The 14,404-nt window shown below is 34.5% G+C and overlaps 1 protein-coding gene across 5 annotated transcripts in view; it reads right to left on the minus strand.

The window, feature by feature from the left end:
- The window catches only part of SEPTIN10 (septin 10), a 67,819-nt gene that overhangs the window by 26,598 nt on the left and 26,817 nt on the right, over window positions 1-14,404 (minus strand). For all 5 annotated transcript variants that reach the window (XM_040454172.1, XM_040454173.1, XM_040454175.1 and 2 more), the window contains 4 exons: window positions 14,012-14,080; window positions 8,172-8,292; window positions 7,571-7,766; window positions 2,583-2,769 (listed from right to left, as the gene is read on the minus strand). In XM_040454172.1, coding sequence (XP_040310106.1) covers window positions 2,583-2,769; window positions 7,571-7,766; window positions 8,172-8,292; window positions 14,012-14,080 — 573 coding nt within the window. Of the gene's footprint in view, window positions 1-2,582; window positions 2,770-7,570; window positions 7,767-8,171; window positions 8,293-14,011; window positions 14,081-14,404 lie in introns of those variants that run through there.

A 14,404-nucleotide genomic window follows, 5' to 3' on the forward strand; every position in this document is an offset into this window, starting at 1 on the left:
TCTTATAATTCTATCACATACAAAATGTAAGCAGGAAGCTGAGATCATCTGCTTAATTCACTAAGAATTTTTTATTTCTTAATAATCTAAGCACTAAATAATAAGAGTAACTGATCCCTTGGCAAAACTATGAAGCAGGTGAGTTTCTCCTTCTGCCCCTCATTTCAGCAGGTCCTCTCCCCAATCAATACATCCTATCTGAACCCTGTTGTTAGAGACTCCTACCTATGTTGAAGGAAGGAAATTTATGAATATTAACTGAAAGTGTTCATGACTCAAAGGAATAACACTCTTAGCATTAAAGCCCTATCACTGGCCAAAGAGGAAGAAATCTGGGGTTGTGAAGACTGACTAACTTTACAACATTAGTCCCACAAAAGACTAATGTCTCCACAAATCTAAGGGTTTGTAGGGTTTTTGTTTGTTGGTTATTTAGTTGGTTTTACAGAAAAACTTCAGGCTAACTAATCATATGTATCAAGAGAGTGAGATATCAATGTAATTTTCAGAATGAAAAGTAAAAATCATAATTCGTACTCTATTCGTAAATTTCTTGCTCTTCTCCAATTTCACAGTGACTTACTATGTATATTCAGATTTATTAGTCTTAATATGCTCCACAGAAGATAAAGATTTTTTCATCTACCCATGAAAACTTTCCAGCAATTATGGGCAAACAGCTTTCATGCTAAATTAATCAAAGTACATAAAAATTTGATCCAAGTTCTTGGTTTCAATATTGTATACTTAGATTGTCAATAAATTATGCCAAGTTAATAACTTATAATTGCTTCCACAGTAAATAGCAGAAGCATGCTCTAATGTAAGTGCCTAACGTTAAGCTTTTGATTGCCAAGATACTCATTTCAAAGACATCCATGTTGAATAAACATATTGCCAGGTGTATGACACAGCTACTAGCAAAACTGAATAAAGCACAAAGCCACCCCCACCCATGAAGCTCCCCTTTTAGAAAACCTGGGTGACTTACCCAGGTAACTGACCACTTGAGTGAGCCCACTTCTCCCTCCCCGTGCCCTAATTCCACTCTTATCCTTTAAATTTGCCAGGAGTGAACCCGCAAAACCCTAGACACCTGACCCTAAATCCTAATAAAAGCAGAGCCCAGGTTCACTGTCAACTTTATTGTGTGGCCCTCCTACATGTTGTGTACCCTCCAGGACCTGTGAGTAATAGATCTTGTTCTTCAAAGTTCCCTGATGGTATCTGGCTGAAGTGCATCCTGAAATCATAGTAAAAGAGCTATAAGGGCCGGCTCAGCCATGACACTGGTCCTGGGAAGGATATCTGTGGGGCATGCTATGAGTAATATAGTTAGGGGAGTACCTCAGACATTCCTAGCCAAGAATATCACTCTAATTAGACTGGGAGGGTATATCACAGACTGAATGCTACACATCCATTTATTTGTATGTCGCTGGGAGGCAAAGAGATTTTACACTGTTTGCATAAGATAACTTTCCATGTCAAGCTTAGGAATAAAAGACAAGATATCAGTTTAATTAACCCTCACATCTGTCCCTTGAGGTAGGTATTTTTCTCCTTAAATTTTTATGTTAGAGGTGAGGAAACTGAGACTCAGGGGGCTAAAGAAACTTGCCAAAAACCACAAAGCTATTAAGGGACAGACCCAGTATTTAAAACCGGCCTCTACTGACACCAAATTCTATAATGTTTATACAGATTACATCATGTTGCTTCTGTCTAGCTAAGACAAACTGGCACATGCTTGATTTTATGAGTTTCCATATAATCAGACTCAACTATTAAAATACTGGGTAAATGGTTACAACATCTAATCAGATGAATAGACTACCATGTAAGCTTCATCAAAGTTTTGCTAAATCCAGGGGACTGTGCAACTAGTCAAAAATCAATCAATCTATGTACCATGACCTCACTGGCAGCTTTATGCTTTCCACACGGATTTCTACATAGAGAGTAGTACTGGACAGAATGCCCTTTTCCCTGAATCCTATTTCATAAAATCATTAGGCAGGATAATGAAAACTGCATTTCTCACACCATCAAAGGTTATGGGAAAACTCTGGAGTTTTTTTAGAATAAGATAGTGGTCTTCAACCATCTTCTATGCAGATTAAAAAAAATGAATAAAAAAAAAACCCCAAAGGAGTTAATTTGTGGATATTATTTTTATAGCTCCCTGTATTTATATACCACTTCTTTGCTCAGATGTTCAAAACTAGCTTTTCTTGGTATGGTTCAAATTAAAACATAATTACTATAACACATGATGAAACATTAGATCTCAACCTTTGTCAATGAACTTCTTCTCAATAGCATCATTAAGTAAAATCAGTGTCAAATTCTGGCATGCAATTTAATCACTAAAAAAAGGACTAAAGTTTTATGTTAACATATTTTTCTTTGCAGTTCATCTTCCAAATTGAATTTCCCTGGAAAATAACCTAAGATTGAAATTTATCAAATGTTTTTAAAATGCACAGAATAAAAGTTAAGATATACATACATATCATAAAGATATTATAATAGTTCAAAATAAATATTAAAGCATAAGCTGATTCCTTTTCTAAGCCCACCTTGCTGTCAAGGGTCTTCATTGTTAAGAGATCCAGTGTCTTCAGAGAGTGACCTGTAGGTGAGATGAAGTAGAGGCACACATGGATGCGAGAATCGTGGTAATTAAAGAGAGAACGCTTGATCTTTAGCTCTTCTTGGAGATAGGCCTCAAACTGAGCATCTATGTAGTCAACTACTGGTTGGTAGCTGAAAAAATTAACATTTAAATATTTAATACAGCATATTCATGCTACCGTAATAAGATATTTATGTAATTTATGTGAATTTTCACCAATTAATAAACAGCTACTATCTATGCTAAACAGAGAACTTTAGTAATAAAACAAATTGTGCAGAACATGCATATACAAAGGTAGTACTTTAAAACCATCAGTATACCCTGTGCTTTACAGAAATAGAATGAATATACAGACTCACTCTCACCTTCATTTGCACACTGCACGTCTGACAAGGATCCCCACACTTGCCAGACTGCTGAATGAGTACAGGCATCTAACTATAACCAAACTGGACATGACACATTATTTGACTGATAAAAGGTATGAGTACTAATACCTTAAAAGATATTTAAGTCAAATTCTATGATTTCTTCCTTCTTAAATAAGACCCATAAGGCATGAAGAATAGCAACATAATGAGGAAATGCATATATAAAATGAACGTAACCAGTAATGCAGGCATAATTTTATTTTTAATTCTGAAAGCGCATCATACTCTATGCTGAGTCCTTGCCCAAATAAATTCTCCTCTAGCTATTTCATTCTATGCATCCTTCAAGATGCAAATCATATTACGTTGCATGTGCACCAGCATTCACATTAGTTTGTGACTGTTCCACTTCATTCTGATATGCTAAATCACTGTCTATTCAACTCAACTTTCTACTCTTAACCATTCTAGTTAAGTAAATCTGGGTTTCCAAGTGAAAATAACAGCAAATAGTTCCTCTGTCAAATTCTCTGGACACCTTATTAATTATCTTTGTAGCGCAAATGGAGTGGTACTTCATACAGCTGAGATACTCAATACATGTGCACAGAACTGAATTCTTCCATGAAGTTGCCTGACGTTTTTAGTCCTTTAGGATCATCACCTCTTTTAATCTCATAGAATACCTTGTTCTTCCCACACAGATGGTAAACAATGTGAGGACAGAGACAGTATCTTCTATGTTCTCCACAACACTTAGTACAATACTTTGAACATTATCAGAGAGACTATTAGAAACACCAGTATTAACTATCAGGAACACTACACTTGGAAAACTTGTCTAAATGTGACTCAACATGATTTCCTCCCGCAAATAATAAAATACTAAAAATTAATTTGTTAAATACATATTTAACATAAAAAAAATCCAAAGCTTTTATTAATGACTTGAAGGAGATGAGTAATATGACCTATTTTATGCCCTAATAGCCATAAATGGTCCTCTACCTGACTGTGTTGCATTATGCTTGTCAAAATGTAAACCAAAACATTTTCTGCTAAATAGTCTACCATTAGGTGTTCTTCCATAGTAATTTGCTTTAGGTTTCCATTTCCAATACATTGCATACTCATTCTTCCAGTGAAACAAAAGACAATGGCTTAAAATACAAAAATAACCTCCTTAAAAACTTCCAAGTACTCATAAAATGGTTAAGGAATTAACCAGGTCAAAATTGAAGAGAGTGGAACCTGAGAGAGGTGAGCAGAGGACTTAGAGGAGAGGTAGTAAATGGGCCAAGTCCAGACGATGCTTGTATATTATAAGTTTCACTGAAACACAGCCCTGTTCACTGGTATATGTAATGCCTATGGCTGCTTTTGTGTTACAGTGGCTGAGTTGAGTAGTTTGGACAGAGACCATATGTCCTGCAAAGTCTGGAATATTGACTATCTGGCACTTTGCAGAAAAATTTTACTAACCCCTGCACTAAAAGCATCAGTGCTAGTTTTGTCCTGAGGTCACTTGTCAATCTAGTTCTTGAGCTTTAGTTCTGAAAGACTCACAGGACAAGAAAGAAGAAATCAAAGCCCAGGACCCACACAAAGTGGCAATCTATTAAGAGACTGCCTCCCCACATTGAGCTGAGATCCTGAGAGCCTACACCCTCAGGGTTAAGAATGAACTAGAAGTTAACCTACAATTCCTCCCCTCCCCCCAAGTTGTTGCAGGGAAGGTTGCCCTGGCAGTAAATGAAGTAGGGAAAATAAAAGGAAAGAAGAAAAAAAGTCTTTGAGAACTTGAGGCCACAGGGTCTGCCCTCACATATATCCACAGCCCAGGTTCACAGCCTCTTTGATGCTGAAAACCTCTAGCCATGAAACGGATTTAAGGATCCTCAGAGTATTAATGCCACAGGGGCATAACATAAGCAAATCTAAATCTGTTCAAAGGAAGGCATCTTCATCTTAGACCTCAAAGTATCTCTGCAAATAATTTTTCAAAGACCATGATACCTACAATAAAAAATAACCAAGCATATGAGAAAAAAAAACACAATGAATAAGACCCAAAGTAAAAAAACAAACATCGGTAAATAATTTATAATCTTAAGTATGCAAAATGGTATTTAAGATTTCAAGGCTAATTTACCAATGAAAACTCAGTTACTAAAATTCACCTTGCTACAGATTAAACAAGAGAAAGTAAATTCTTTTCTACAGAATGAATAAATAAAATATCTGATAATATTTATTCATGAGGAAAAAAAGCCCTTACCAATAATACAATGGAACTTCCTTACTACAACTAAAATGTTTAAAAAAGCAGGCAAGCATAATACGTGGTAAAAATCAAGCTTTCTCTTTGCATCAGGACAAGGCAAAGATACCCACTAATACTACTGGCTATCCAATATAATACTGTACACCCTACCCAATGCAGTCAGGTTTTAAAAATGGAAGAAAGAAAAATAAAAACTCTCTGCAGCCATGATGAAGTAACTGGGACTGGATTTACTCTCCCACCCTAAACAATTAGAAACTTGGATAAAACACACGAAAAAGGCTCTCAAGACATGGGACAACACATTGTATAAAACTGTGTTCATTGAGAAGGGAAATAAATGAGAAAAACTTTACAATTCCCTCAGCTTACTCCCTGGATATAAGTTTCCAGGGCACAGCACAAGAGAGCCAGAGCCTGGTGGACTCACCAAGTTGAGGAGACAGAAACAGGAGTTCAGGGAGGCCAAGGCAAATAAAATTTGTAGGCAAGAACACTAAATAGAAGACAGCTGCACCAACAAAAGTGCTAATGATCTGGACAGCAGTTCCCTCCAGTCTTTGGTGAAGCACTAATCTGCATATATGTCTGAGGAAAAGAACCCAAGACTATAGATATATCCTATATTATAGTCCTGGTGGTGCTTATGAAACCATGTATGTGTAAAAATTAACTGAATTGTACACTTAAAAAAAATCAGTGCATTTTATTTATGCTATATAAATTATACATCAATAAAATTTATTTTAAAAGGAACAAAAAAAAAACTGAAAAAAAAAGATATATAAATGTCATTTGGAGATTACACATTACATACATAGAAAATCTACACAAGGGGCGCCTGGGTGGCGCAGTCGGTTAAGCGTCCGACTTCAGCCAGGTCACGATCTCGCGGTCCGTGAGTTCGAGCCCCGCGTCAGGCTCTGGGCTGATGGCTCAGAGCCTGGAGCCTGTTTCTGATTCTGTGTCTCCCTCTCTCTCTGCCCCTCCCCCGTTCATGCTCTGTCTCCCTCTGTCCCAAAAATAAATAAACATTGGAAAAAAAAATTTAAAAAAAAAAAAAAAAAGAAAATCTACACAAATTTAGAGATGAATTGTTGGAATTAATCAGAGAATTTACAAATGTCCCTATATGCAAAATCAATTATATTTCTATACACCAAATAGAAAGTGAAGTATTTCTAAAAGATATCATCTATGAAAGCATCAAAATGCCAAATATCTAAGAATAAATTTGAATAAAGCTGTATAAGATGTCTACATAGAAAATTATAAAAAAATTATGAAGATTTAAAGCAACATGTCACAGGCCTTTGACTCTACCACTAATCTTCTTCCTCTAGAAAACCCACATAAATGTGCTGATAGGCTAACATAAGTCATATAAAGGGAGCCAATTATGCAAAATATTTCTCCTCTCAAGCAAACTTTAGGAAACTAAAAAATTACCTCTAATAATGAAAATATATGCATTTCGAAAAGGAAAAGAGAACAAAAAGTTATTGCTTTACTCCAATCTATTTCCCTATTTCATACTTTAAATTTCATATAGATTCTATAATCATTCTTCATAGTATCATAGGAGAAATAATGCTATCCTATAAAATATAAGTAATAATTTATTTATATCAGACCTTTCCTGCAATGCTTAATAATGTACCTGGCTGATTTGGTTAGAATTTCACACACAAAAAATTCAAGCACCATGGATTGGGCCATTATATATCTGCCACTGTATGTCTTGTTATTTTACCCTCAACAAAATAATTTCCTGCCTGAAAATTAGTACAAATCACTTATTATATACCAAATTGGCATATGAATAATTAAAATAATTTTTGCTGAAATACACATTTCAATAATGTGATTCAAATTATTCTAAACAAATTAAACTGGATAGAAAATGTCAATTTGTTAAGAACAAAATATAGCTGAATTATTAAAAAAATTAAAGTCTGGGAGGAAGGGTTTGAATTTCCATAGTAGAAAACCAAATCATGGCACAAGACAAATGTCTTTTTTTTTTAATGTTTTTACTAATTTTTAAGAGAGAAAGATAGAGCGTGAGTGGGGGAATGGCACAGAGAGAGGGAGACACAGAATCTGAAGCAAGCTCCAGGCACTCAGCTGTCAGCACAGAGCCTGACACAGGGCTTTAACTTGCAAACTGTGAGATTATGACCTGAGCCGAAGTCAGATGCTTAAGGCACGCACCTCAGACAATTGTCTTAAAATAAGAAAAAACTTATTTCATTACAATAAGAAAACACATACCTTTCTTCTTTGTTTATTTGGTCACCAAATCCTACTGTATTCACAATGGTCAATTTCAATCGAACATTACTTTCATGGAGTTCATATGTCTGAGCTTTAAGTCTAACATGTGGGTAAAAATGTGAGGATTCATGGTCTTCAAAATTAGTATTAAACAGTGTGTCAATCAATGTTGATTTTCCAATTCCAGTTTCCCCTGAAAGAAAACAAAGGTGTATCTTCACAGGTGCATTAAGACAAATGAGAAAAAAATAGAACTCCCAGAGTGGTTTCAAGGGATCCCAAATATTTCAAACATTTCAAAGGCTGAGTTGTCTGTGAAAGACATACATGTAAAGGCTGGTCCACTGAGTCATTAGCAGAACATAAAAGTAAGTATGTATGCTAAGTTACTCAGAACTCTGAAGAAAGCACTGAAATATTTAAAGAACAAAAAAAATTTAAAGCAGAAAAGCTAAGAAAAAACTAATAGAATTTAAATAACTGAAAAAATCTGCGATCATGATATCAAATTAATGACATGAGCATCATACTCTTTGCAAGAATGAAGAGAACACAAGGAATATAAAGGAATAATATAGAAGAAGAGTTTGGCCCTTACCCACACAGAGAATATTAAAACAGAAGCCTTGCTGAATGGATCTATTGACCAGCTGATCAGGCAAACTCTCAAAACCAACATGGCCAGACATAGTTAAAGAACGAATATTTTCTCTTTTTTGCTGAAAGAAAACAAAGACAATGGCAATAATTAAAAGAAAAAACTTTTACTAAAATAGGATATAAACACATTTCAAATGATAAATATAATTTATCAAAGAAACTAAAGATTTTATGATCATTATACCTTCACCAAGATATAAATGTGTTAAGCAAATTTGTGAGAAATCTGTGTCCAGACCCTCAAAACACATCTGCATTTCTTATTTTCTTCATACAATGAGAGTCCAGCATTGTTTATCACAAATATTTGATTTCCAAAAAATAGGAAAATAATCATGTAAACTATGGCATATTCATTCATAAAATGGAATGTTTAAAGTGATTAAATACATTTATGGTAAATATTTAGTAACTTAAATTTTAATTTAAATGTCACGTGAAAAAAGTACAATACAAAATTATACAGTTTTAGCTCCCAGCAATGGGACAGCAAACTTATGTCACACTAATGTTCCTACTAATTAACAATTATAATCAATTCTTCCAAGTTGTTGAAGTGCAACCAAAGGCCAATAGACACTAGAGGGAATGAGACTCTTGGGAACAGGAGACCATGTAGGGTGAGATGTACATTTTCTAGGTCTTTCCGAGGGCACAACCTAGTCACTGCTACACAAAGAAGATAGACCTCAAGATGGAAGTAGTAGTCTTACTGGGTTGAGTAGTCAGTTGGAAACAAGAGCAGGTAGATCAGCTGAAAATTGAAGAAGAAAATTCCAGAAAGGAAGAAGATTTTGGACTAAAATCCAGAAATACACTCCTCTTAAAACTCTGGCTGACTGCTGAACTTGAGTATAAGGGGAGCACAAAGAGCCTAAAGTGGGGAGGGGGATGGAAATTGGAAGGAGCTATATAGAAATGCCATCCTGGGGAGCATAAATTTTAAGTCTATAAGTTAAAGGGGCTCAGTAAACACTTCAGGCTTTCTATTGAAAAACTATATGGACTACATTTTAGGAGTAAGGATCACACCCCAGGAATCAGAAATGTTCCCTAATACACAGCTGAAATAGACCTGATCTAAAAAAGCCTATAACCAAGGTTCAACATGAACAATGCAACAACCTAGCAATTTACTGCTTGCTAGAACAAAGGTCAACACTCTTCAGAAGAAGAAAACAAAATCCAACACCTCCACAATGTACTATCCACAGTATCTACCATATAATAAAAAATTACTAGAGGAAGAAGTAGAAAAATGTGATTCACAGTCAAGGGGGAAAAAGGCACAGAAAGAGATCCACAAATGAACCAGATGTTGAATCAGCTGATAAGAACTTTAAAATAACTATGATAAATATGCTGAAGAAGAAAACTATACTCTTTTTCTACAGGAAAAAGAGATGGATATAATGGCTGACATGACAGAATTACAAGAGAGATATAGAAGCTCTCAACAACAAAAGTCAGCAAATGGAATTCCTGGAAGGAAAATACAACGTCTGAATAAAAAACTTATTGAACCATATTAACAGCAGATCAAACAATGGAAGGAAAGATTTCTTCAATAGTTATCATCCAAGCTAAATACCTTTATTTCTCCAAGCTAAAAGTCTCTCATAGAAAAGATAAAACTGCAATAGAGCTCCAAAAACTGTGGAATGATATCAAATGGTCTAACATACCTGTAACTGGAGTATCATATAGAAAAGATGGGGAGAGACTGGAGGAGGATGGAAAGAAATATATAAGTAACAGTGACTGAAATTTTTCCAATATTCTAAACATGAACTCAGAGATCCAAGAATTTCAGCAAACCAGAAACAGGAAAAATCCAGAGGAACCCACAACTAGCCATATCAGAACAAAATGTTTCAACAAGAGGATAAAGAAAAATTTTATGAACAACCAGATGTGGGGAGACATATTACACACAAATAATACATAAAATGACTACAGTTTTCTCACAAAAAAACAATGCAAAGCATAAGGCCACAGAAAATAATCAATAAAATGACAAAAGAAAAAAATGACATGTAAATGTGTGTAAAATAACTTTTTGTTTTAATTTCTTGAAAATATTATCATTTAAAGCAACAACAATATATTGCAGAATTTGGAATCATGGGAGAAATAGAATGTATGATAATGACAACACAACAGAGGGAATGGACAGTTATGGTTGTAAGGTTTCTGTATTATACATGAAGTATTATAATATTGTTGGAAGATATGTGTAATAAATTAAAGCGTACATCAACTACTATTTAAAAAAAAAAGACATAAGAGGTATAGGTAAGAAGTCAATAGTAAAGATGAAATGCAATAAAAAAAACTAATCAAAAAAAAAAGGCAGAAAAAGAAGAAAAATGAAAGAACAAATGGGACAAAGAGAAAACAAATAGCAGCAAATTGGCAGACTTAAACCTAGCTATATCTATAGTTAAATTAAATGTAAATGATCTAAACCAGCGGTATCTGATAGAATGAACTTCCTGTGATGGTGGAAGTGTGCTGTATCTGATCTATGCAACAGGTAGCCACCAGCCACATGCAGATATTGAACACTTCAAATGGGACTAGTGCAACTGAGGAACTGGTTTTTAAATTTTATTTAACTAATTTAAATTTAAATAGCCACATGTGGCTAGTGGCTACCATAATGGACAGTGAATATATAAAAATTTCAGTTAAAAGAAGGAAATTGTCAGATTGGATAAAAGAATGACTCAACTCCATGCTGTCAATATAGTAACTGACAAGATTATTCTAAAATTTATATGGAAATGCAGATGATTTAGAATAGCTAAAACAATTATGGAAAAGAACAAAGCTAAAGGATTTATACTATCTAATCAAAAAGTTACAATCACCAGGAAGTGTGGTATTGGGATAATCTTATTATTTATATTTTTCTACCTTATCAATATTAAAAACTTGTGATCATCAAGGAATATGTAAGTCACAGACTGGAAAAAAATATTATATATATGACATATACATATGACAAAGCACATACACTCAGAATACATATGATTCAATAATAACAATCTATTTTTTTAATGGGTAAAAGACATGAACAGATATAACAAAATAGCCAATCAGTGAATGAAAGAGTGTGCAACATTATCAGGCAAATGTGAATTAAAACTACAGTAAGATACCACTGAATAACCACTAAAATGTCTAAAATTTAGCAGGCATATAATGTCATGTATTAGAGATTCTGAAGAACAAATGGAACTCTGATAAATTTGCTGGTACAAAAGCAAAACAGTACAGCCACTTTGGATAACAATTGAGTACTTTCTTATAAAGTTAAATACACATTACTATACATAACCAAAAATCCCTAACTGAAGGTATCCAAGATAAATAAAAACATGCATCCACACACATGAATGTTCATGGAAGCTTTGGTCCAAACAGTCAAAAACTAGAAACAACCCAAATATCCAACAATTGTTGAATGGGTAAATAAAATGTAGTATATCCATACAACGGAATACTAAACTACTGATATGTGCCACAACATGGTTAAGTCTCAAAAACTAAGTGACTTTTTTTTACTGTGATTTGACTAAGAAAAAAAAGTATTATTTTTTCATATTTTCTCATATATATGAATATGGATGAAAATGTCCATGAGAGTGGTTATTACTGGGTAATGGATTTGCAGGTTGAAGAAGTGGTCTTGGAGGTGGAGGTGAGAAAGATTCACTTATTACTGTAGATGGTAGGTAGAATTCCAAGATGGACCCCAGGATTCATGGCCTCTGGTGTACTCACAACCTTCTATTTTTTCAACCCAACAGCAAACTATGTGCTGCCATGAAGGGATTTTGCAGATGTAATTAAGGTCCCAAATCATTAATCTAAGAAAGGGAGATTATCCTTGGTGGGTCTGAACTAATCAGGTGAGCCCTTAAAATGCACTGGGATCTTTCAGGTGAAAGGGATTTGAAACCTGATTTGACATTAGTTCTCCCCTGTTGTATGAATGACAGAGAAGCATATGGCAAGGACATAAGAATGTTCTCTAGGAGCTGACAGCAACCAGCCAGCAAGAAACTAAATTCTGCCAACAACCTGAAAGAGTCTGAAGGGGAGCTTCAAATAAGAACCCAGCCAGCCAACATCTTAAGTGAGACCCTGAGCAGAGAAGCAAGCTATGCCAACCTAGTTTTATAACCTACAGAACTATGAGCTAATAAATAGGTATTGTTTTAAGAAGCTGAATTCACGGCAATTTGTTATGGGGCAATAGAAAACTAGTATACTATATTCTCATTTCTGCCCTTTAGAACCCTTTTAGTCACATAAGTATGTTATCTTTATCATTAAGAAAAAGAAAGTAAAGTGGCACCTGGGTGCCTCAGTCAGGTTAAGCGTCCGACTTCGGCTTAGGTCATGATCTTGCCATTCTTGAGTTCCAGCCCTGCATTGGGCTCTGTGCTAACAGCTCAGAGCTGGGAGCCTGCTTCGGATTCTGTGTCTCCCTCTCTCTGTGCCCCTCCCCTGCTCACACTCTGTCTCTCTCTCTCTTCCTCAAAAATAAATTTCACGTTAAAAGAAATAATAAAATAAAAAAATAAAAACAAAAAGCTTTAAACTTTAAAATATATACATAATTTTGATATGTCAATCATACTTCCTTAAAAAATATTTAAAATAAATAAATAAACATTAAAAATTTAAAAAAAAAAGAGAAAGTGAAGAAACACTGTGCTTCTCAGTAATGAAAGTATTCAAGATTAGATACTTGTTAGAGTTTTTACTTGATTAGCACATGCTTATCAGATAAAACTTGAACTAAATGGCCTGTAGAATCCCTTCGGGTTCTACAGCTGTAAGACTGTTAGGTCATGAAAATAACAGAAGCTTCTCAAAAATGTGCCAGTGGTCACCATAATTTAACGAAGAACAGGGACCAGAGAAAATGAGGACTAAGCAATCCACTTAGCGCATTCATCACTAAAGGATTACTAGTGACTATTGACAGCAGTTTCGGCAAAGCAATGTGTTAGAAGGCAGATAAAGAGTAATTCTAAAAGTTTGCAAGTTGATAAAATAAAGATGGAGCAGACCATTATTACCAATGAGAGAAAAAAGATAAAAAGGATGGTAGTTTGGTGGTCAAACTATAATTTATCAAAACCATGGGGAACTTAGCATTTGTGAAGGAAGAGGGAAAAGCAAGAAGAGGCTTAATGGGCACAGAACTAAAGGAAATCATTTAATCTTACTGAATTACCTGTGCTTGTTTTTGCCATTTTCTATTTAAAAACTCATCAACTCACCTCTTTCACCAAGTTAAATATACTCCCTCTTTTTTAATATATATTTTAATATGAATTACTAAAACACATCCCTCTTATTCAGGCACACTTAGAAGAATGTTGGAAGCATTAAGAGCTTGATCTCACACTCAGGAAGGCATCTGAAGGGCCACCTGGAGACTTCCTACACCCTGTCATTAAAGGAGTTCTCTATACCCACCAAGTTCTGTAAGCATGCCCAACAAAAGCAGTGCTAGTCCTCCTACTGAATGCTCTGGAAGCAGTCAAGAGTTTTAATTTGTTTCAAGTCCCATACATCAGTAAGAGACACTGAAAACATTCAACAATTATTCAATCTATTACTGATTTTCAATTTCAATCAACATAAAAGTTAATTTACATTCAAGGTACAAACAAAATGTCAGGTCTCTGAGCAGTTATTTTGAAATCCTAGAGGTATGTGGAGTACAATATGGCTCTATTTGAAAGATATACTCACTTTCTGTTCATCATCAGATACTTGTGAGGATGGACAAGTTGTTTTTGTTGGCATGTGAGACTGAAAGAGCTAAAAAAAGAAAAATATATATATATTAAAAAAGAGATTACTCTAAAAAACCCTGTATCTAAATAATATATCCATGTTAAAAAGGAATTTAAAAATTTTCATTATCATCAAGTTGTCACTTGTAATCTACACACTTGACTCATGCTTAAAACCATGGTTTCCTTGCTGGATAAATATATGCAATATATAATATATATTAAAACATTTACCCACATATGCAAAAATATTATAAAAGAGTAAACTCCCATTTACATCCAGGAAAACAAAGCACATTACTCTTACTTAAAAGACTTTACAGGATTAAAAAGGGAAAATAAGCTATTT

The sequence above is a fragment of the Herpailurus yagouaroundi genome, unplaced genomic scaffold (genome assembly GCF_014898765.1).
Source record: "Herpailurus yagouaroundi ecotype Mexico unplaced genomic scaffold, PumYag 210, whole genome shotgun sequence".
Taxonomy (NCBI): Eukaryota; Metazoa; Chordata; class Mammalia; order Carnivora; family Felidae; genus Herpailurus; species Herpailurus yagouaroundi.